At 54.9% G+C, this 21,650-nt stretch overlaps 1 protein-coding gene and 1 non-coding gene across 4 annotated transcripts; both read left to right on the top strand.

Moving 5' to 3' along the window:
* Nucleotides 1-12: 12 nt before the first annotated feature.
* On the top strand, nt 13-100 carry TRNAY-GUA (transfer RNA tyrosine (anticodon GUA)). Its single transcript is given in 2 exon segments — nt 13-49; nt 65-100. It is a non-coding gene; the product is annotated as a tRNA-Tyr (tRNA).
* A 7,951-nt stretch (nt 101-8,051) lies between these two features.
* On the top strand, nt 8,052-19,803 carry LOC103306841 (zinc finger protein 345-like). 3 transcript variants are annotated; one of them, XM_042844177.2, is made up of 5 exons: nt 8,052-8,264; nt 10,271-10,384; nt 12,936-13,004; nt 14,981-15,097; nt 15,459-19,803. In XM_042844177.2, the coding sequence occupies exons 2-5, from the start codon at nt 10,351-10,353 to the stop codon at nt 17,762-17,764; spliced, it is 2,526 nt and encodes an 841-aa protein (XP_042700111.2). In that variant the 5' UTR covers nt 8,052-8,264; nt 10,271-10,350; the 3' UTR covers nt 17,765-19,803. The 3 variants fall into 3 exon arrangements, with proteins under 3 accessions (XP_042700111.2, XP_008174438.4, XP_042700112.2); XM_008176216.4 differs by having other exon boundaries at nt 8,053-8,264; nt 12,933-13,004; XM_042844178.2 differs by lacking the exon at nt 8,052-8,264 and adding an exon at nt 10,461-10,631 and having other exon boundaries at nt 10,267-10,384; nt 12,933-13,004.
* The last annotated feature ends 1,847 nt before the right edge of the window (nt 19,804-21,650 follow it).

The following is a 21,650-nucleotide window of genomic DNA, read 5'->3' as shown; positions in this document are numbered from 1 at the left end:
CCCAAGCATCTCCCTTCGATAGCTCAGCTGGTAGAGCGGAGGACTGTAGAACGCTGACAGAGTCATCCTTAGGTCGCTGGTTCGATTCCGGCTCGAAGGAGAGAGCAGGTTTTTATTTTGTTGAAGTGGCTGCGGGGAGAACCGGTCTCCAGCGGGAAGGAGGAAGGGGGGGCGCGGTGAGGAAGGGGGAGTTGGATGCAAACACAGGCGGAGTAGTACGTGCGCCGCGCCAGAGCCAGAGCAGCGCATGCGCAGACGCTGGCAGAGGGATGGCAACACACCCGGTGTCGCTGCCACACACAGGCAATAAGACACACACTGAGACAGCAACGCACAGAGGTGCACACACACACAGAGCAACGCATACACTGGCACACACATACACTGACACACACACAGAGCAATGCACAAACTGACATACATACACACACAGCAATGCACACATTGACACACACACAGAGCAATGCACAAACTGACACACACACTGACACACAGAGCAACACGCACACTGACAGAGCAATACACACACAGCAATGCACACACTGACACACGCTGATCAGTGCACACACTGACACACACACAGAGCAATGCACACACTGACACCCACATAGAGCAATACACACAGCAATGCACACATTGACACCCACACTGACAGCCACACAGAGCAGTGAACACACTGACACACACACAGAGCAATGCACAAACTGACACACACAGCAATGCACAAACTGACACACACACTGACAGAGCAATACACACACAGCAATGCACACACTGACACACGCTGAGCAATGCACACACTGACACACACAGAGCAACGCACAAACTGACACACACACAACAATGCACACACTGACATATACACTGACACACAGAGCAACGCACACACTGACACAGAGCAATACACACACAGCAGTGCACACACTGACACACACACTGATACACACAGAGCAATGCACACACTGACACACACAGAGCAATGCACATACTGACTTACACTCACAAAAACTCACTCTGATACACACACTGGCACACACACAGAGCAACACACACACTGACACACACAGCAACGCATATACTGAGACACACACAATGACACACAGAGAGCAATGCGCAAACTGACACACACTAACACACACAGAGTAACGCACACACTGACACACACATACTGACACACACAGCAGTGCACACACTGACACACACACTGACACATACACAGAGCAATACACGCACAGGAATGCACCCACTGACACACACACTGACACATAGAGCAATACACACATTGACACACACTCAGCAATGCACACACTGACACACAGAGCAATACACACACAGCAATGCACACACTGACACACACACAGAGCAACGCACACACTGACAAACACACACAAATAACAACACACATTGGCACAGAGATGGCAATACGCAGCCACGCTGGTGCACACATAAACACACATTCCCACAAAGAGACAGAGCACACTAGCCACACACACTGGGCATGGATCTGGCAATACACACTCAGGCAGCAACGCACACACACAGAGTAATGCACAGACATTTGCACTCACACACACACAGATCTGGCACTACACATAGACATGCTGGCACAGACACAATGACACACACAGCAACCACAATACACAGAGACACCTGCAGTGATTGTGTCAGTGTGTGCACATGAGCGTGCGAGACAGCAACACACACACATTTGCTGATACAGATAGAGCCAGCGCTCCCTAGAGGGGAAAGACCCCCATCCCATCTCCCTCACTCCCCCTGCCAGCCAGTCGCCCTGCCCTGGGGCCAGAACAGACCCAGCGCCCCCTACAGGGGAAAGCCGCCCCCCTCGACCCAACCCTGTCATTCCTCATTAGTAGCACCCAGCGCCAGGCATCCAGCGGGGATGTTGTAACATGCTAGGCGGTGCCAGGGCCGATTTCGTAATCAGTCCCGGAGGGTGACGAAGGTCGCGGGGGCGTCTGGTTCAGGACATTCCATCCCGACAGCACCCCATGCGTTCCTTGAATTCTTCCGACCGACCGACACACACAAGCGGCTTTCAGACGTGACCGGCCCTCGCCAACCAGTTTGGAGGGGACCCCTGCCTGGGATCTTTACCCTGCTCTGGGGAGATTCCCCCCACCTCCCCGTGACCTGACATCCCGATATTATTAGGACTGCCCCGATATTAGGGGCTTTGTCTTATATACACAACTTCCCCTCCCTCCACCCCCCAAAAGTGTCCCGATTTGTCACATTTGCTATCTGGTCTGCTCCCCCTCCCTGCCCCCGCCATCTGCGGCTTTACACCCAGTTTGCATCACGGAGCTACCCGAAGACTGATCCCATCTCAGTAAAGTAGTAGAGTGACAAATCAGATCCCGCCCCAAGACCAAGGCCCTCTGGCTATCTCCCCGCTCCAGAAGGGTCATGTCTGCAGGGCCGCCCAGAGGGGGGAGGCAAGTGGGGCAATTTGCCCCAGGCCCCGGGCCCCACAGGGGCTCCCACGAGAATATAGTATTCTATGGTATTGCAACTTTTTTTTTATGGAAGGGGCCCCCAAAATTGCTTTGCCCCAGGCCCCCTGAATCCTCTAGGCGGCCCTGCATGTCTGCTGCAGAGTGGGTCGAAAATGGGAGTGGGGCAAAGGGGGGCAGTTTGCCACACAGGAGGGCAATGTCTGATTTCATCGAAACGTCTAAATTGAAAACCCAAATGCAGACCGTTGTTTAGTTTTTCAGCAACTACAAAAATTTTTTAGGGGGACTAAAAAGTTGAGGGTTTTTGTTGAAGTTGGTTTTTGGGGGGGGGTTAATTTGTTTGTTTTTGTGTGTGATGAAAACAAAAGGTTTGGGGGCCGCTGCTTTCAGCCAAGATCTGTGCAGTGCCAAGCCCAACGCGGGCCCTGATCTCGGTCAGGGTCCGTGCAGTGCCCTGAGGATAGAACCCCCAGTCCTGACTCCCAGCCCCCCAACCACTAGACCCCACTCCCCATGCGTAGCCCGGTCTAAGCGCTACTGTAACACACATAACACTAGACCAGGGGTAGTCAGTTGGCGGACTGTGGGTCAAATCCAGACGGTCAGATGCTTTAGAACGGATGGCAAAATCTTTTTATTTTATTTACCATTAGTACCATTTTTGTTGTTGTTTTTGTATTATTTTCTCTGGAGCCTGGCCCTTGCCTGTACCTTGATCAAAAAATTTGGACCTCGACAAAAAATAATGAACTATCCACGCACTGGACCCTAAACACTGAAGGTACGTAAATTACCCCAAGTCTCCTTCTAACAATAGCAGGCCTGGGGCCATCTGGCCTCGTTCCCACTTAAGCATCAGGTGGTTTTTATTCTCTTCAGCCTCCTTCCCCACCCAGCTCCATCTTCCGTAAGGGTCCAGAGGAAATCAATGGAGCCCTAGAAGAACCAGAAAGATGGGCCCAACAGACCGGGATGGCCCTGGCTGCGGTCACAGGGCCGTGTCTCCGGCTCGGGACTGCACGTCCATCCTGGCTTCGCCTCCCGGGCTGCCAGGTGTCCCACACCCGACGCTCATGCGGTTCAGGGAGCAATTATGCTGATTAATAATAATAACACCTTGCGCTGCTATGGGACCTTTTGATCTTGGGATCGCCCATAGTTTTACAAATGCTCATTAAGCCAATTAGCACGGTGCAGCCCTACCAGGGAGGAAAGGGCTCAGGATGGGGAAGTTGAGATGTTAATCGAATGACAGCTTTGGGAGTATGACCCAGGAGTCCTGCCTCCTAACCCCTCCCACCCCACCCCACCCCTGCTCTAACCCATTAGACTCCCCTCCCCTCCCAGAGCTAGATAGAGAGCTGAGGAGTTCTGGCTCCCAGTCCTGCCCCTGACCCCTGCACCAATCAGTAGATCCCACTCCCCTCTCAGCCCTGGAGATAGAACTCTACTCAAGATTTCCCTGTTTACGTATCTTAGGATCACATTACCCCTTTTCGCCATAGCGTCGCACCGGGAACTTGTGTTCAACTGGTTATCCACCACGACCCCTTCATCTTTTTCAGTCCGTGCTCCCCGGGTTAGAGTCCCCCACCCTGTAAGTACGGGCTGCATCCCTGTTTCTAGATGTTTACATTTAGCTGTATTAAAATAGATATTGTTTGCTTGGGCCCAGTCTAGCAAATCGCTCCGTGCCAGTGACCTCTCCTCTTCGTTATTTACCCCCCCCCCCAATGTTTGTGTCATCTGTAAACCTGATCCATGATGATTTTATGTTTTCTTCCAGGTCGTTGATAAAAGTCTTAAATTATAGTAGGCCCAAGAACCAATCCCAGCGGGACCTCATTGGAAACACCCCCATGCGATGATCATTCCGTTTACAGTTACGTCTGGGGATGAGGGTTCAATTCCTGCTCCGCCACGGATGACCTTGGGCAAGTCACTTAAGCCTCTCTGTTTCACTTCTGGATAATGGCACTGCCCGACCTCCCGGGGGTGCTCAGATAGCAGGAAAAGGGAGTACATCAGAGACCCGGAGAATGGGGCAGCACTGTGTTGTATAACGGGGCGAAGGCCTCGCATCTCTCAGAGCCTCGTAGAACAGCTCCACGGAGGATTTCCCTCGCTCTGAGAGTCGCACAGGATGGCCCAGAACGTCTGGGTTACTCTCCACTTCGCTGACCCTGGCCCAGACGTTATTCACTAGGTACCGGGCCTCGCCATTCCTGTCAGAGTAACAGTTCAATGCCAGGCCAATTGTTCTGACATACTTCCGAACGGTTCTGTAGGTGGAGGAGGGAGAAACGGGGGCGGTGGGGACACCAGACAGAATTTCCAGTGTAAGACATTGTCAAAAAACACACTTGTGCTGCATCGCTCTCCGCTAGTGATGGCTACACATACAGGATAATGGCATATTACTACTACCGCCTAACGGAGCCCAGCCTTTAGCTGGAGTGGCAGAGGTCAGTGCCGCATTGCTAATGATCGTAGGTTCAAACAACGTTGATAACCCATGCTGTGGGATTTCTTATAAAAGGAATCTCTCATATGCTGATCAGAGCTCATCCGAACTAACCCAAACCCAGAGCCCAACTTGGGCCGTGGTTGGTGGGGGATTTCCGTGCCAATTTCTCCCCAAATTCGTTCATCTCTGTGATACACTGGTGAATACATGTGAAAGCGACACCCCCTAGTGGCTGCAATGCATAATGCAATAGAAGGGGCTGGCTGTTGAATAAAGCTGGGTGGGAACCCAATTTTCCATTCCAGGGGAAATGCCGTGATTTTGAAATTTGTTTCTGTTCTGAAATGAAAACAAACAAAAACATTTCAACATTTCCTGCTGAATGGAAAAATTGTTTCAGGCCAATAAAAATATTCTGTTCATTTATATTATATATTAATTATAATTATATTATATTATATTAACATAAGAACGGCCAAACTGGGTCAGACCAAAGGTCCATCTAGCCCAGTGTCCTGTCTTCCGACAGTGGCCAATGCCAGGTTCCCCAGAGGGAATTAACAGAACAGGGAATCATCCAGTGATCCATCCCCTGTTGCCCATTCCTAGCTTCTGGCAAACAGAGACTAGGGATACCATCCCTGCCCATCCCGGCTAATAGCCATTGATGGACCTATCCTCCATGAACTAATCTAGTTCTTTTTTGAACCCTGTTATAGTCTTGGCCTTCACAACATCCTCTGGCAAAGAGTTCCACAGGTTGACAGTGCGTTGTGTGAAGAAATACTGCCTTTTGTTTGTTTTAAATCACAGGACCTTGACAAAGGGGAGAATTGGCCTGAAATCAGCAAGATTAAATTCAATAAAGACAAGTGCAAAATGCTATGCTTAGGAAGGAAAAATCAAATGCACAGCTACAAAGTGGGGGACTAGCTGGCTAGGCAGCCGTACTGCTGAAAAGGAGCTGGGGGTTCTAGCGGATCGCAAATTCAATATGATCCGAAAACAATGTGACGGCAGCTTTGAGGAAGGCTAATATCCTTCTGGGGTGTATTAACCGGAGTGTCGTACGTAAGACATGGGAGGTCGTTGTCCTGCTCTGCTCCGCATTGGGGAGGCCTCCGCTGGAATCCGGTGTCAAGTTCTGGGCACCGTGCTTTAAGAAAGATGTGGACAAATTGGAGAGGATCCAGAAGAGAGCAACAAACAGCATCAGAGGTTTAGAAAACCTGCCCTAGAAGGAAAGGTTAAAAAAAACCTGGGCGTGTTTACAGCCTTCTCAACCTTTTTCTTTCTGGCTTCGGCTTCAGCCCAGGTGGCGGGGCTCAGGGCTCCGAGTTTCAGCCCCGAGGCGGGGCCAGATTCACCTTTTGTGGGCCCAGCGCCAAATATATTTGTGGTCCCCCTTGGGGACAATGGAGCTGGCGCAGACAGGTCGGTCCCCAGAATGAGGGGCCGGCCGGTAGCAATGGGGCATGGCATGGTGGGGGCCTCCCCGCTCTGCCTAGCCCAGTGTGAGGACAAACTGGCAGTTGCCAGATGCACAGTGGCCTGCCTGGCCCTGTGCTACCCGCGCGCCCCTTGCCCTTGGAGCTGGGCCCATGTATGCCACACAGCCCCCACCCCTGCCCAACAGCGGCCCTGCAACTCCCTATGGCCAGAGCCTCCCAGACCCACTATGCCCAGCATCACCCTCAGACCCTCTCACAAATTCACAGCACCCTGCACTACACCACCCCTGCCCAGTGCCCCTCTGCCCACTGCCTCATCACAACTGCCCAACACCCTCCACAGAACCCCCACTCCCTAGTGCCCCCCCACACACAGATCTTCCCCACTCCCTCACCCCCCAGCACCCCCCACACACAGGCCCCACAGAGACCCCCTCCCCCACACCTTGCCTCCCGGCCGCACTCACCGGCCCTGCTGGGAGGTGACTGTGTCTGTCAGCAATGCAGCCAGGGCTGGTCCTGGGGCCGGGAATCGCTCCGGTCCCTCAAGAGTAGTGCAATCAGCCAGGCCAGGGCCTGCCCCGGTCGGGCTCCCTCTGGACCCACTTGCCTGCAGCAGCCCAGCCAAGCCCCCCACACTGCCCCCCTCCAACTGACCGAGCCTGACCAGGCTTCTGCACCAGTCCCAGGTGGCTCAGCTCCAGGGAGACAGGTGGGGCCGCACAGGTGGTGGGAAGCAGAGACTGCCCAGAGCCGGAGATGCGCTGGGGTCCGGCCAGGGAGCAGATAGGAGCCGGCGAGTGGGGCCAGGGAGCGGAAAGGAGCCCTTGGCTGGCCGGTGGAGAGGAGTAAGTGGGGGTGGGGGAGGGAGCAAGCGGGCTGGCAGGGTCTCGGGGCCCGGTGCAAGCAGAGCAGGCCTGGGACCCCTTCTGAGCATGGGCCTGGCTCCATGGCACCACTGGTGCCATTGTAAACCCGGTACTGGCCCCAGGCGGTGGGGTTTCAGCTCTCTGCCCTGGGCCCCAGCGAATCTAATGCCAGCCCTGCTTGGTGGCCCCCTGGAAACCTGCTCACAGCCTTCCAAGCAGGCCCCGGGCCCCTGGTTGAGAACTAGGGCTCCGTCTTAAGGGCTGTATTAAGCGTATTAAGGGCTGACGTCTCCCGGTCTCCCGGCCCCGCGTTTCTCTGACGCTATAAGCGCCGAGCGAGCCCTGGCGGGCATCTCCGCAGGTGGGAACCTCTGGGCGGGCAGAGAAGCCCTCGAACGAGGCCCCAAAGTGGGCCCGAAGATTTGCCGGCGTGACGCAGCGCTTGGACCGCTCTTCTCCCGGGCTGTGGCCGGGACCCCAGGGGGAGCGACTGCCCTTTCCCCCCGTTGCTCTCCGCGGCCGGGGGGCGACGGGGCCCCGGGGGAGGCTGCGGGGTGTGGGATGCCCCAACCCTTCCAGGATGGCCCTGGAGTCTCCAGGATTTAAAGATTCGTGGCTCATGAAAGATCACGTCGTGTGGTGAAAGCTCCAGGCACTGGGCTCGTGCCTGGCTGGCAGCTCTGTCCCCGGGGTTGGGGAGCCTGGGGATGGGGTCGGGGGGGTCCCCCCTTGGCTGTCCCCACTAGAGGGCCCTGCTTATTGCACGGGCTGCTGCGTTTCTTCCTTGCACTCGCTGCTACCTCCGGGGGTTGAGTTTCCTGGGCGAGACGGATGCAGCTGCAGTTCCGGGAGCCAGCCGGGGGTTGAGCCGCTGCTGACCGGGGGAGAGACCTGGATCCGAGCCCCCTCCGCGCCCAGCCCTGGCGGGGGACTTTCTCCGGGGGCTGGAACCGGCCCCGGGCTCTGCCAACACCAGCCCCTGAGCCGGAGCCTGCAGGTGATGGGGAGACCCGGGGGAAGCGCTGGGGCCGGGCAGGAAAGGGGGGGAGCAAACCCGCCCAGGAATCAGAGGCCAAGTCTCCCAGGCAGAGGGGGAAGGAGACAGAAAACGGGGGGAGGGACAGAAAAGGGGGGGCGGAGTCTGAAAGGGGGCAAGAGGCTCCCAGCCCCCACCCACCAAATCTGCCCCGATCCATTGGCATCACCCCAGGGAGACTTGACTTTCCTGGGGACAAGCTGTGGAGCTGAGGAAAAGCCAGTTCCTGCCCAATCTGGGGGAGGGGACAGTGTCAGGGAAAATCCCCCCCCAAACAGCCCCTTTCCTAGCATTTGGCTCGGAGACACTGTTGCTTGGCACGGGGTCCCGGTGGGTTTAGTCCTGCTGGGAGGGGCCAGATCTGCACTGGAAGAAAGAGACCCAGTGTTGTCAGAATCAGAGAATATCAGGGTTGGAAGGACCTCAGGAGGTCATCTAGTCCAACCCCCTGCTCAAAGCAGGACCAATCCCCAGACAGCTTTTTACCCCAGTTCCCTAAATGACCCCCTCAAGGATTGAACTCATAACCCTGAGTTTAGCAGGCCAATGCTCAAGCCACTGAAGTGTGTGTGTGTGTGTGTGTGTGTGTGTGTGTGTGTGTGTGTGTGTGTGTGTGTGTGTGTGTGTGTGTGTGTGTGTGTGTGTGTGTGTGTGTGTGTGTGTGTGTGTGTGTGTGTGTGTGTGTGTTCGTAAAAACATCCAGCAAGGAACAGACACGGAATTGCCAGGCTGAGCAGGGGCCTTTCTGGTGGCATCAGCCGCTCCAGAAAACCGCCTAGCGCAGTGGGTTCTCGACCCTTTTCTTCATTTGAGGATCTCTACAAAATTTCGAATGCAGGTGTGGATCCCTTTGGAAATCTTAGACCTGCAGAGCACAGGTTGAGAACCAGTGGCCTATGGTAACGACAACCTTTCGCGGACTCCTTAAACATAGTCTGCGAAGCCCCAGGGATCTCCGGACTACCAGTGAAAACTACTGGCCTAGCAGACAATGGTGGATTCAGATCCCTCCCTAACCCTCTTAGCCAGGGGTTAGTGTATGTCCTGAAGGATTCAGAGTTCGATCCCTTCCCAACCATCGGCTTATGTCGGTCATCCTTCCACACTGTATAAAAATGTGCATATAATATTACAAGGATTGAAGTCTGGACAGCTGGATCTGACGGCGTAAACCGAAAGACCCAGTTTCTGTAGCTCATAATCTGTGGTGGACACAGTGAAGCTAGTAAGGGGGATGGAGCAAAATCACCTGTGGTTAGCCTGCAATATATACTGTTTGAGGCATTGGCTGTTGCACAGTGCAGTCACTAGAGGGAGACAAAAACGCACACGCTGTTAGCCTGGGGTACACTGGGGCATTGGCTGTTGCACGGTGCAGCCACTAGAGGGAGACAGAAACCCCACCTCATGTTCTCCTGGGTTAGACATCCCAGAGTCGGAGGATGGGAACAAGAGAACGTTTTCCCACCAGAAAACGCCATTTCTTCAACGTCAAACCATTCTGCAGGAACGTGTCGATTTCTGCAAAAATTTCATTTCAAAGGGACTGAATTTTTCCCCAAGTTTATTTTGTTTTCTGTTCTATTATAAAGCACAATAGAACAGACCATTTTAAAAAGCCCACATCAAAATGAAACATTGAAGTTTTATGGAAATAAAACATTTGGGTTGCCCCGACAGAGGGCGATTTTTGTTGGTTTGGTTTTTAACAGGCCATTTGGACATTTTTCTCCTTGCGGAATGAAAGCCAATTTCAAAATCCCAGGATTTCTCTTGAAACGGAAATTCTGGTGGCCGCCTGGCTCGAGTGGGGACGGAGCCCTAGTCCCCCCCAAAACTGGGGAATTGCTGATTTCAGGAACCGCTGCCGGATTCCAGAACAGAGCAGCCAGCCTGCCACCCTGAGCTGGTGGGATTTTCCAGGGAGCAGCTGGTACTGAGTGAGGGATGCTTATTTTTTTCCCCAGGAGCTGGTGGCTTTCCATGAGGAGTCTGCGCCTCTCTGCAGGGTGCAGCGGGCTGGCGGAGAGCCCTCCGCAGGGACGCCATGCAGGAGAATTATGAGACGCTGATATCTCTGGGTAAGGATTCACTCTCCCTCGGTTAGTGGTTTGTCTGATAGGCCTGAAGGAACGTGAGCATCTTGGATTTTTGCAGGGAGAAGATCAGCCCCTAGAGATCTCATGAGAGACAGAGAGAGAGACCGTTTTCCACACCACACACCCGTCTTCTCCCCGAGGGACATTCAGAAACAGCCAAGTTGCTAACCTCCCTAGAGACTTCAGTGGGGGCAGAAGGGCTGTAGATACTTCTCCTTCACAGTGGCTAGTAGGTTTGCACCTTTGGCTAGCAAGTATCTGCTCAGTTTTTCCCAGCTCTGCCTCCTTACAGATTTCCCCTTGTCTCTGCACCTGGAGAATCCAAGCCAGAGATCTTTCCCCTGTGGAGTTCTTTTAGGGTGTGTCTACACTGCTCATTAAGCCTGGGCTCTGACTCTGGTTTCAGCCCAAGCCCCTCTTCTGTCTGCCCACAAATCATTCTGACTCGGCTCGGCGAGCACTCAGGACTTAGATGGGTGAGAGGCCGAGTTCCGCTGTGGCTCAGGTCCAAGCCCTGTCGTTTTGCAGTGTGGACACAGCTCAAGCTGCAAACCCGAGTGCAGTGTGGACACGTTGCCCTGGCTGTGAGACCCGGGGCTAGCAGTTATAAGCCCAGATTTACAATGCAGTGCAGACGCTCAAGCACGGACTTGGAAACACCCTGTTCACAAGCCAGGGTCCAGATTGACGGTGTAATGTAGACATGCCGTGAGCTCTTGCTGTTTGAGCAAGCCTGGTGCAGTGGTGAGGGTCTTTGCGTCGGGTGGGGGAGACCAGCCTTCGATTCCCTGCTCTGCCACGGACTGTGTGTGCGTGATCTTGGGTAAGTCACTTAGGGAACATCTACACGGCCAATAACAGCCCGCCCCCATCCCTTAGCTTCAGAGCCCGAGCTCCGACCTGAACGTCTACATGGCTATTTTCAGCGCCGGAGCAGAGTCTGTCAGCCTGGGCTCTGGGACTCAGTGCCGCAGACTGCCGCTTGCTGTGTAGACACACCCTTAGTGTTTCTGGGCCTCAGATTCTGGTCTGTAACATGGGGATAACAGCTCTGCCCTATATTTAGGGCCCTACCAAATTCACGGCCATGAAAAACGTGTCACGGACCATGACATCTGGCCTTTTGTGTGCTTTTACTCTATCCTATAGGGTAAAAGTATACAAAAGTACACAACGTTTCTCAAACTGGGGGTCCCAACCCAAAAGGGGGTCGAAAAGCTATTGTAGGGGTGTCACGGTATTGCCACCCTTACTTCTGTGCTGCTGCTGACGGCAGCGCTACCTTCAGAGCTGGGCACCCGGCCAGCAGCCACTGCTCTCCGGCCGCCCAGCTCTGAAAGCAGCATAGAAGTAAGGGTGGCAATACCGTGACCCCCCTACAATAGCTATCCGACCCCCTTTTGGGTTGGGACCCTGAGTTTGAGAAACGCTGAGTCTTAAGAGCTTTGCATGTTTATATTTTGCTGTTTTTAAATACCTATTCATGTTTTGTTACAGCACCGTGAAATTTAAGATTTAAATATCTGAAAGCGTGACATTCAAGATTTTAAAAATGCTATGGCCGTGAAATGTACGAAAGTGGACCATGAATTTGGCAGGGCTCTACCTGTATAGAGGACAATATGTTACAGACAGGATTCGACTGCTATTGGTGAATGGCGGGAAACATCAATTTCATCGCACATGCACAAAGCAAGGAAAAACTATTTCATAAGAACATAAGAACGGCCATACTGGGTCAGACCAAAGGTCCATCTAGCCCAGTATCCTGTCTTCCGACAGTGGCCAATGCCAGGTGCCCCAGAGGGAATGAACAGAACAGGGAATCATCAAGTGAGCCATCCCCTGTTGCCTATTTCCAACTTCTGGCAAACAGATTATTTCCAGTGATAATTGTCAAAATTCATGGCTGGACAAAGCAAGGAAAATGCTGCTGGAGAACTTAGTAGAGTTTGATTTAAGGCAATTTACTTTGTAAAATTCCTAGGCCAGACGGGACCATTGTATCCATTTTGTCTGACCTCCTGTCTAATACAGGCCAGAGAACTGCCCCGAAATAATTCCTAGAGCAAGATCTGATGTGAGGTTGACCAGTTATGTGTTAACCATTATAAAGCTTTAACTTTCTGAATCGCAACGTCTACCGTCATTAGAGAATTATTGTCAGGGGTCGCCCCCCATAATTTCCCACAACGGTGAGCACTGAAATTGATGATAATTTTAAAAAATGCTTAAAAATAAACATGGATGGTCTCCGTCCAAATGATACCGAAACAAAAATTGAATTCTCCCAAAGCCTAATTAGACACTGAAAGGAACTCAGATACTGTGGCAATAGGGAGCCCCGTAAGAGAGATCTGAAGTCAATGGAAAGTCAACGGTTATGGAGCAGATCTTGCACTCTTGATCTGTCTTCTTTCGCCTTGCGCTGCTTTTGCTAAGGGAAGGGGAGCTGGGCTGGTGGTTGTCACAGGCAAGACCGTCCCGGCCTGCGGTGCGTCTAATCGCCGTCTCATCCGTTTCTTGTTAGCAGAAGAGATGGCCATCAGCATGCCGCGGATCACCGCGATGGCCGAATCCCACCGCAGGGAGCTGGTGTCGGGTAAGTCCCTGCGAGTTGGAGGCGACGAGAGATTTGCAAAAGCCGTGAGTGACTCAGGAGGGGGGGCCCTATTTGAGCCACCTCTCAAGGCCTGGAAGCCCCGAGCAGAGGTGGATTCAATGTTTTGGAGGAACCTTTTTGTGGACAAAAACTACAGTTGCAGCGACCCCGAAGCATTGTGTGAAATGGTGCCTGTTGCGGTCGAATAAAACTCTAAAAAAAAAATTCTGGAAAATTGAAGCGTTTCGACCTTTTCTCAAAAGAAACAGTCCAATTTTCCGCTTCGAGAGGACATTTTGTTTCAAACGTCTCCTTTTCTTTAAGGGAACCGACGAGCCAGGAAAAACCGTTCCAGAACGGTGAAAATCCAAACACAACGGTTGGCGTTTTGTCAAAAGGAAATGTTGCGTCCGGGGTTTTTTACCTTTTTGGTTTCCCCAAAATTTCAAAAAAAAAAAAAAGGAAATCATTTTTGGTTCCACCCAAAACAATGTTCCCCTCCTCCCCCAATTTCTTTGGAACATGCCGTGAACCAAAACATCTGTTATTCACCCAGCCGCCCTGTGCCCACCCAGGTCCCTTTAAGGGATGCCAGGTTGTGGTTGTCTCAGAAATAGAATGACCAGTGGCTCTTGCTATTTGAAGCCAAGGGGATTTTGTTCTGGATCTGTTGGCTGCAGGGCTTCCATGGGGAAGGCTTTCGCCCAGCTGAATAATTCAGGCTGGAATTTCCAAAAACCCTGATGGATTCCTGTGTCCAGATCCCACAGGATTTGGGCCCACAATGATAATCCACCACGTGGGGCTTTGAAAGGGAGTTAGGGGAAAGATACTGAGTTTGTAGCATTTTCCCTTCGTGTCTTTCCGATCCGTCTACCTAGGTCAGGGTGTCAAATGCATGTCGTGGAGATGGTCCAGCCCCTTTCTTAATCACGGACCATGTGCTGGAGTCAATTCATGTCTCTCCCTGTGTGTCTGTGCAGCGCCCGGCACAACAGGGCCCTGATCTCAGCTGGGGCAGGGACTGTCTCTCGCTGTGTGTCTGTGCAGTGCCCGGCACAACGGGGCCTTGATCTCAGCTGGGGCAGGGACTGTCTCTCCCTGTGTGTCTGTGCAGCGCCCGGCGCAACGGGGCCCTGATCTCAGCTGGGGCAGGGACTGTCTCTCCCTGTGTGTCTGTGCAGCGCCCGGCACAACGGGGCCCTGATCTCAGATGGGGCAGGGACTGTCTCTCCCTGTGTGTCTGTGCAGCACCTGGCGCAACAGAGCCCTGATCTCAGCTGGGGCAGGGACTGTCTCTCCCGGTGTGTCTGTGCAGCGCCCGGCACAACGGGGCCCTGATCTCAGCTGGGGCAAGGACTGTCTCTCCCTGTGTGTCTGTGCAGCGCCCAGCACAACGGGGCCCTGATCTCAGATGGGGCAGGGACTGTCTCTCCCTGTGTGTCTGTGCAGCACCTGGCGCAACAGAGCCCTGATCTCAGCTGGGGCAGGGACTGTCTCTCCCGGTGTGACTGTGCAGCGCCCGGCACAACGGGGCCCTGATCTCAGCTGGGGCAAGGACTGTCTCTCCCTGTGTGTCTGTGCAGCGCCCAGCACAACGGGGCCCTGATCTCAGCTGGGGACAGGAACTGTCTCTCCCTGTGTGTCTGTGCAGCGCCCGGCACAACGGGGCCCTGATCTCAGCTGGGGCAGAGACTGTCTCTCCCTGTGTGTCTGTGCAGCGCCCAGCATAACCGGGCCCTGATCTCAGCTGGGGCAGGGACTGTCTCTCCCTGTGTGTCTGTGCAGCGCCCGGCACGACAGGGCCCTGATCTCAGCTGGGGCAGGGACTGTCTCTCCCTGTGTGTCTGTGCAGCGCCCGGCACAACGGGGCCCTGATCTCAGTTAGAGCCTCTATGTGCTACTGTAAAACAATCCACCCAGACTGATTAGTATCCCATCAACACTTAATCTGTCCTCTTCTCTCCTCCTGCCAGCGGGATTTCCGATTTCTAAGCCTGACCTGCTCTCCTGGATGGAACGAGGGGAAGAACCATGGGTCCCAGATCTCCAGGCCTCTGAGGACAGGGAGATCCCAAGAAGCAGCAGTCCAGGTGAGCAGGAGTAAAGCCCAGGAGAAAACCATATATAAGTGAAATATTTAGACTGTGAGCTTTTAGGGGCAGGGACTGTCTCTCGCTGTGTGTCTGTGCAGCGCCCGGCACAACGGAGCCCTGATCTCAGCGGGGGCAGGGACTGTCTCTCCCTGTGTGTCTGTGCAGCGCCCGGCACAACGGGGCCCTGATCTCTCTCAGTTTCTCTAGGTTCTACCACACTGCACCCCCCAGTACAGGGAATGACGATGATTCCTTTCACACCCTTAGGGTTAGCATCATTTCACCCCTTGGTACAACGTGCTGCAGTGGGGAGATCCTCCTCCCTCGTGACTCACATCTGGATTCTCTTTCCCTGCAGGTGAAGGGTCAGGGAGTGAAGAGGAGGAGGAGGAGGAGGAAGAAGAGGAGGAAGAGGAAGAGGAGGAGCAGCCACCAGGATCTCCTGGGAAAACAGAGTTGCAGGAGACATCATCGGACAAAGAGGAGGTGGAGAATCCCAGCCCAGGGCCGGATGGGAAACTGCAGAACTTGGAGGGGAAGAATCAGGACAAACCTGCCGGCCAGACAGGAGTCCTCAAGCAGCCGCCAGCGCCCACGGGGGTGGACAAGGCATTCCGCTGCGCTGAATGCGGGAAGACCTTCAGCCAGCGGTCCAACCTGATCCGGCACCAGCGCCTCCATGCCACCGACAAGCCCCACAAGTGCCCCGAGTGCGAGAAGAGCTTCGGCGAGCCGGCGGCGCTGGCCCGGCACCAGAAGTCCCACGCAGCTGGGAAGCCCTTCCAGTGCGGGGACTGCGGGAAGGGCTTCAACTGGAGCTCCCACCTGGAGCGGCACCGGCGCATCCACACCGGCGAGCGGCCCTACGAGTGCGGGGACTGCGGGAAAGGCTTCAGCGTCAGCTCCCACCTGGAGCGGCACCGGCGCGTCCACACTGGCGAGCGGCCCTACAAATGCGAGGAGTGCGGCAAGCGCTTCACCGTCAGCTCCACCCTGACCCAGCACCGCCGGGTCCACGCCGCCGACAAGCCCCACCGGTGCCAGGACTGCGGCAAAGCTTTCGGGCTGGGCGCTGCCCTCCTGGCCCACCAGCGGAAGCACCGGGGGGAAAAACCTTTCCAGTGCCCTGAGTGTGGCAAAGCCTTCGGCTTCACCTCCCACTTGGAGCGGCACCGGCGCGTCCACACCGGGGAGCGGCCCTTCCAGTGCGACGACTGCGGGAAGAGCTTCAGCCGCAGCTCCCACCTCTACCGGCACCGGCGCGTCCACACCGGGGAGAAGCCGCGGAAATGCGCCGACTGCGGGAAGAGCTACCATCTCAGCGCCGCCATCGTGGCCCAACTCCAGGCCGCGCCTGCCGGCAGCGGGAGGGATCCCACCAAGTGTGCCGACTGCGGGCGCCGGCGCGTGCCACCGCCGGCTGCCATACCGGAGCCTGCCCCAGCGCCTTCGGGCTGCGCGGATAAACCCCACAAGTGCCCCGAGTGCGGGAAGGGCTTCGGACAGAGCTCCTCGTTGGTGAAGCACCAGCGGATTCACACCGGCGAGCGGCCCTTCCAGTGCGGCGAGTGCGGCAAATGCTTCGGCTGGTGCTCGGCCCTCATCAAGCACCGGCGCATCCACACCGGGGAGCGGCCGTACCGCTGCGGCGACTGCGGGAAGGCCTTCAGCGTCAGCTCCCACCTGGACCGGCACCAGCGCGTCCATGCAGGCGACAAGCCGCACCGCTGCCCCGAGTGCGGGAAGGGCTACGGTGAGCCGGCGGCGCTGGCCAAGCACCAGAAATCCCATGCCGCCGGAAAGCCCTTCCAGTGCGGGGACTGCGGGAAGGGCTTCGCTTGGAGCTCCCACCTGGAGCGGCACCGGCGCATCCACACCGGCGAGCGGCCCTACGAGTGCGGGGACTGTGGGAAAGGCTTCAGCGTCAGCTCCCACCTGGAGCGGCACCGGCGCGTCCACACCGGCGAGCGGCCCTACAAATGCGACGAGTGCGGCAAGGCCTTCGCCGTCAGTTCCACCCTGGCCCAGCACCAGCGGGTCCACTCTGGCGGCCGGCCCCACCGCTGCAAAGACTGCGGGAAGCGGTTCGCGGCGGGGGCCCAGCTGCTGGCCCACCAGCGGGCCCACCGGGGCGAAAAACCCTACCCCTGTGGCGTCTGCGGCAAGAGCTTCGGCTTCATCTCCCACCTGGAGCGGCACCGGCGCGTCCACACGGGCGAGAAGCCGTACAAGTGTCCCGACTGTGGCAAGGCCTTCAGCCGCAGCTCCCACCGCAACCGCCACCAGCGCGCCCACGCTGCCGCCTCCCAACACCGGCCCTTTAAGGGAGGGGGCGGGGCTGAGGCGGAGAAAGACTCCGCCCCCTCTGGCCCGGCCAAACCACAGAGAGGCCCTGCCGCCGCCGCCGAGGCTGCCCTCTCCCTCCTGCCAACCTGGTGGGGGGAAGGGGAGAGGAGGAGCAGCCAGCCCCCGGCCTGGGCGGAGGACGCCACAGCGGCAGCCATGCCCTTCCCCCACACTGCCGGGGGGCTGCGGGGATGGGGCATGAAAGCCTTCCCTGCCCCGGACGTGGCTCCCACCCCGTGGCGGCTGGGGGACGGTAGCTCAGGCTGGGCATCCGCCCTGCCCCAGGAGGCCTGGCCCCAGCTGCCGCCCACTTCCTAACCAGCCTCCCGTCCTTCTCCGGAGCTGTTTACTGGGGCCAGTGGCCCCCCGCCCCCTTCCCAGAACAGGGGACAGGCAGCAGGCCCGCCTCTCTAGGGCAGACAGTGGGTGCTCCTGGCAGCTGTCGGGCACTAACCCAGCTGCCCACAGGGCAGGGATACGGTCTGACCAACGAGAGGTGGTCTCCCGCCACGCACGCACCCACCCGTGCCCTGTCCCGTGGCCGCCACTGGCCTGAGGATGTGTCACCCCCGAGAGCACCAGGCTCACCCCCGGATCCCACGCCTGATGGGGATAGGAACCAGAGGGGAGGAGGTCACTTGAGTATTGGGGAGGTGTGGGGGGATGAGAATTAGCAGGGGAGGGAGGTGAATTAAGCACCTGGAGCACAAAGGAGGAGGTGAGGACGAGGTGCTGGGAGGGGGCAGGATTGAGTGCTTGGGGGGTAGGGTTGCCACCCATGTGGTTTTCACCCAGACAGTCTGGGTTTTGGCTTGTGTGTCCAGGTGCCATTTGACAAGCCCTGATGTCCATTTTTTTTAATCCGGGAGGAACAGGGAAGAGGCGGAGCAGGGGTGTGGGGCCTCAACGAAAGAGGTGAAGGGGCAAGGCCTCAAGGGAAGAGGTAGAGAAGGGGGCAGGGCCTCAGGGGAAGAGGCGGAGAAGGGGCAGGGCCTCGGGGGAAGAGGCGGAGAAGGGGCGGGGCCTCGGGGGAAGAGGCGGAGAAGGGGGAAGGGCCTTGAGGAAGAAGCAGAGGGATGGGGATTCAGGACTCCGGTTACCAGCCATTAGAAATGTGACCAACCTATTTGGGGGGCTGGCAGAGGTGGGGACTTGTGTTTGGGGAACTGGGTGGGGATGGTTGATGGGTGCAGGGGGGGTGCAGGCGATCGGGGTGCTGGCAGGGCTGAGAAGAGTCGGCCTCTGACTGAGCATTGTGGGAAGGAAGACTCTCATCTCCACACTCAGTTGAGCATCACATTCATATAGCTCCTCTGGGTGTCACACTTATACCATTCCCATCAACCAGCCCCCCCACACACACCTGAGTGCCACTTTTATATGATTCCCCAACAGCCTCCCAGCCTGAATGGTACATGATACTGTTCCCCAATAGCCCCCAGTAGTGTCACATTTGCACCGTTAGGCAAGTGATTATTCACATTTCTGATTCAGGGAGGTTTCACAGGAGACTCCAGGATTTTTGCCGACACCAACACTGACAATCGAGCATGGGAGGCAGAGACCCTCACGGGGGAAGGAAGTGAGACCCCGATCCCATTAGCAACATGAGATAGGAGTGAAAGGAGGAGAGAGGGAGAGGCTGGATTTGGGACACAGCCGGGTTTGGTCTTGGGAAGCCGTGTCTGAGAACTCGCTGCATGGGTGAGAAGCCAGAAATATCTGGAGCGGCAGGTGCTGATCTCTGTGGCTACAAATGACGCTGCAGAAGGAGTAAAGGGGGGTGTCTCCATCCAGTTCCTCAAGAGGGCGAATCTGACCTGAGAAGGAAGCCGGGAGAGATAATAGTCCAGGTCGCATCAGAATCCAGGCCAATCCCCTCCACTCAAGCCACAGGCAGAAAGGCCTGACAGCCCAGCTGTTGTCCACTCACACTCACCCCCACAGGTACACTAGCACCAAGGGGACAGAACTGGAATTGGAGACAGAGGCCCTGCTGGAACCCGTCCCCTGCCTGGGAGATCGGCTGCCAGCAGAGAAGGAGTTAACATTACAATATCCTGTAACTGTAACAACTGATTCCTTACCTCCCATTAAACCCCGATCCTGGAATTTCCTGGGCCTGGGTCATTTGCTTTTAGAACTGGATTCATTGTTCTGTCTGTTTGCTTGTAATTTAAGATTCTTTATTGTTTGGCGTGACGGGACCTAGAATCAGCCATGGACTCTGATATCTTTCCCCTGTAAATGCAGCCGCCTGGATTGGGATCAGTGCATTTGGGGTGGGCAGAAAGGTTCTTTCATTTTGTTTCTTGCTTTTCACTAGCTGTAATAAAGTAGCGCTTAAGTTTCCAACATTCCCAGAGTCCGGAGTCCTCTGTTCTGAAAAAACACGAGTCACAATGGGCCTTAGATGGGGTGTAGGAGTCTCCCAAAAAGTCAAGACTTCATACTTAGATTGTAAACTCCTTGAGGCAGGCATTGTCTGGTCTGTGTTTTGTATGGTGCCTGGCACAGCTGGTCATGGTCTGTGACTGAGGTTCACAGGCACTAGAATAATATAAATAATCAATGATAGTATTCATTTGATTTCAATTAGAGAATGAGAAAAGTTTCATAAGGAAAAACAAATCCTTAACTCATTTGAGTAAAGGTTCTGTTTTTTATCTCCTCTTGGACATTCAGAGGCCAGAGTTAAGATTGTTTTTCTTTTCTCCCCTTTGAGTTACTAAGATCAGAGTCAATTTTTCTCCTGCTGAGGTCAGGGTTAAGGTGGCTTCCTAGTTTCAACGTCCAATATGCGATATTTGATTTGAGTGACTCTGAGCCATTTGGATATTTCACTGTTTAGCTGCTTTTCTTTTCATCCTTCCATACCACTGTTTTAAATCTCTAGGGTTTTAATTGGCTGCCGAGGTTTTTTTTTTAACATGGAACAACTTTAACTTGATGTTAGCTCAGATTTTTGATTCCTGATGAGAATAAGATGCCATCGTAGGGTATCAAACTATGACATCAAGTACAGATGTGAGGTGTGCAAAGCTATACCTGTGTGTATTCCCCCACAAATAAATACAGATTCATAGCTTCTCTGGCCAGAAGGGACCATTGTGACAATCTAATCTGACATCCTGTATACCACAGGCCAGAGTATTCTTCTAGAATAATTCCTAAAGCATATTTGGTAGAATAATTTAGGGGATTAATTTTGGGTAGCTCACATTCCTTTCCTACCAATACCCTCAATAAACATGAAGCCACTCCGCAAATAAGTATCAGAGGGGTAGCCCTGTTAGTCTGGATCTGTAAAAGCAGCAAAGAGTCCTGTGGCACCTTATAGACTAACAGACGTCAGACGAAGTGGGTATTCACCCACGAAAGCCCATGCTCCAATACGTCTGTTAGTCTATAAAGTGCCACAGGACTCTTTGCTGCTTCAGCAAATAAGGTTACCTGAATTTCCAGTAGGGTTGCTGGGTGGCAAGGGGAAACTGAATAGGCCCAGGTTTGTTTGTTCTGGGAGCAAAGCGAGAGAAGTTTGTGAGCGGATGACATGACTGAAAAGTGAACTACTCCGGCTGGAATAAAAACGCACTGGGGGGGAAACAGGTGGATGAGAACAGAACTGATGAAAGTGGACTAGACGCTGCTATTAACATGGGGAGGTTAGAATGTTAGTTGGAGCGGACCTGTGTGAAAACTGCTCCGCTGAGGTCTGGCGGAGAGCAGGTTGATTCGGTGGCGTCCGGCTCCGCTTTATATAAAGCCCCGGTGGGTGGGGAGTGAGCGCAGTAGTTAGGATGAGCGGGGAGCAGCGGGGTCGCTTGGCCGCGGTAGGAGAGCGGCTGGCGGCTATTGCCCGCAGCGCGGTGGCTGCGGGAGTCGAGCTCCGAGCCGCGTTGCAGGAAGAATTAACGGTGGAGCCCGAAGGCGGCCAGGCGCTGCAGCCGGAGAAGATTGGGGCGAGCTCGTCCCTATTGGTTAGGCTGGGTGAGCTCAGGCTGAAACCGCAGAGGAGTGGGGGTGCAGAGCGGTGCCCAGGTACTTAAAGGGGGTCGGGATAAATTAGGGTTCTTTTCTCCTGGGGATCAGGGTACAATGAAGTACGCAATCGAGGTAATTTAGTAGGGTAGGGCTGTCTAGATTGCTATGGGAGTCTTAAAGAAAACGTAGTTTAGTAAGTGTTACTACTTCCTGCATGTAA

This window comes from Chrysemys picta, chromosome 12, assembly GCF_011386835.1.
Source record: "Chrysemys picta bellii isolate R12L10 chromosome 12, ASM1138683v2, whole genome shotgun sequence".
Classification (NCBI taxonomy): Eukaryota; Metazoa; Chordata; order Testudines; family Emydidae; genus Chrysemys; species Chrysemys picta.
Note: the sequence above shows the minus strand (reverse complement) of the source record. Positions and strands in the feature narration are given on the sequence as shown.

Bases quoted from the DNA above. Each gene is read 5' to 3' on its own strand.
- LOC103306841 (XM_008176216.4), top strand. From the start codon at position 10,351: ATGCAGGAGAATTATGAGACGCTGATATCTCTGG. The intron at 10,385-12,932 runs GTAAGGATTCAC...GTTTCTTGTTAG, and splicing joins TGAGACGCTGATATCTCTGG to CAGAAGAGATGGCCATCAGC. The intron at 15,098-15,458 runs GTGAGCAGGAGT...CTTTCCCTGCAG, and splicing joins CCCAAGAAGCAGCAGTCCAG to GTGAAGGGTCAGGGAGTGAA.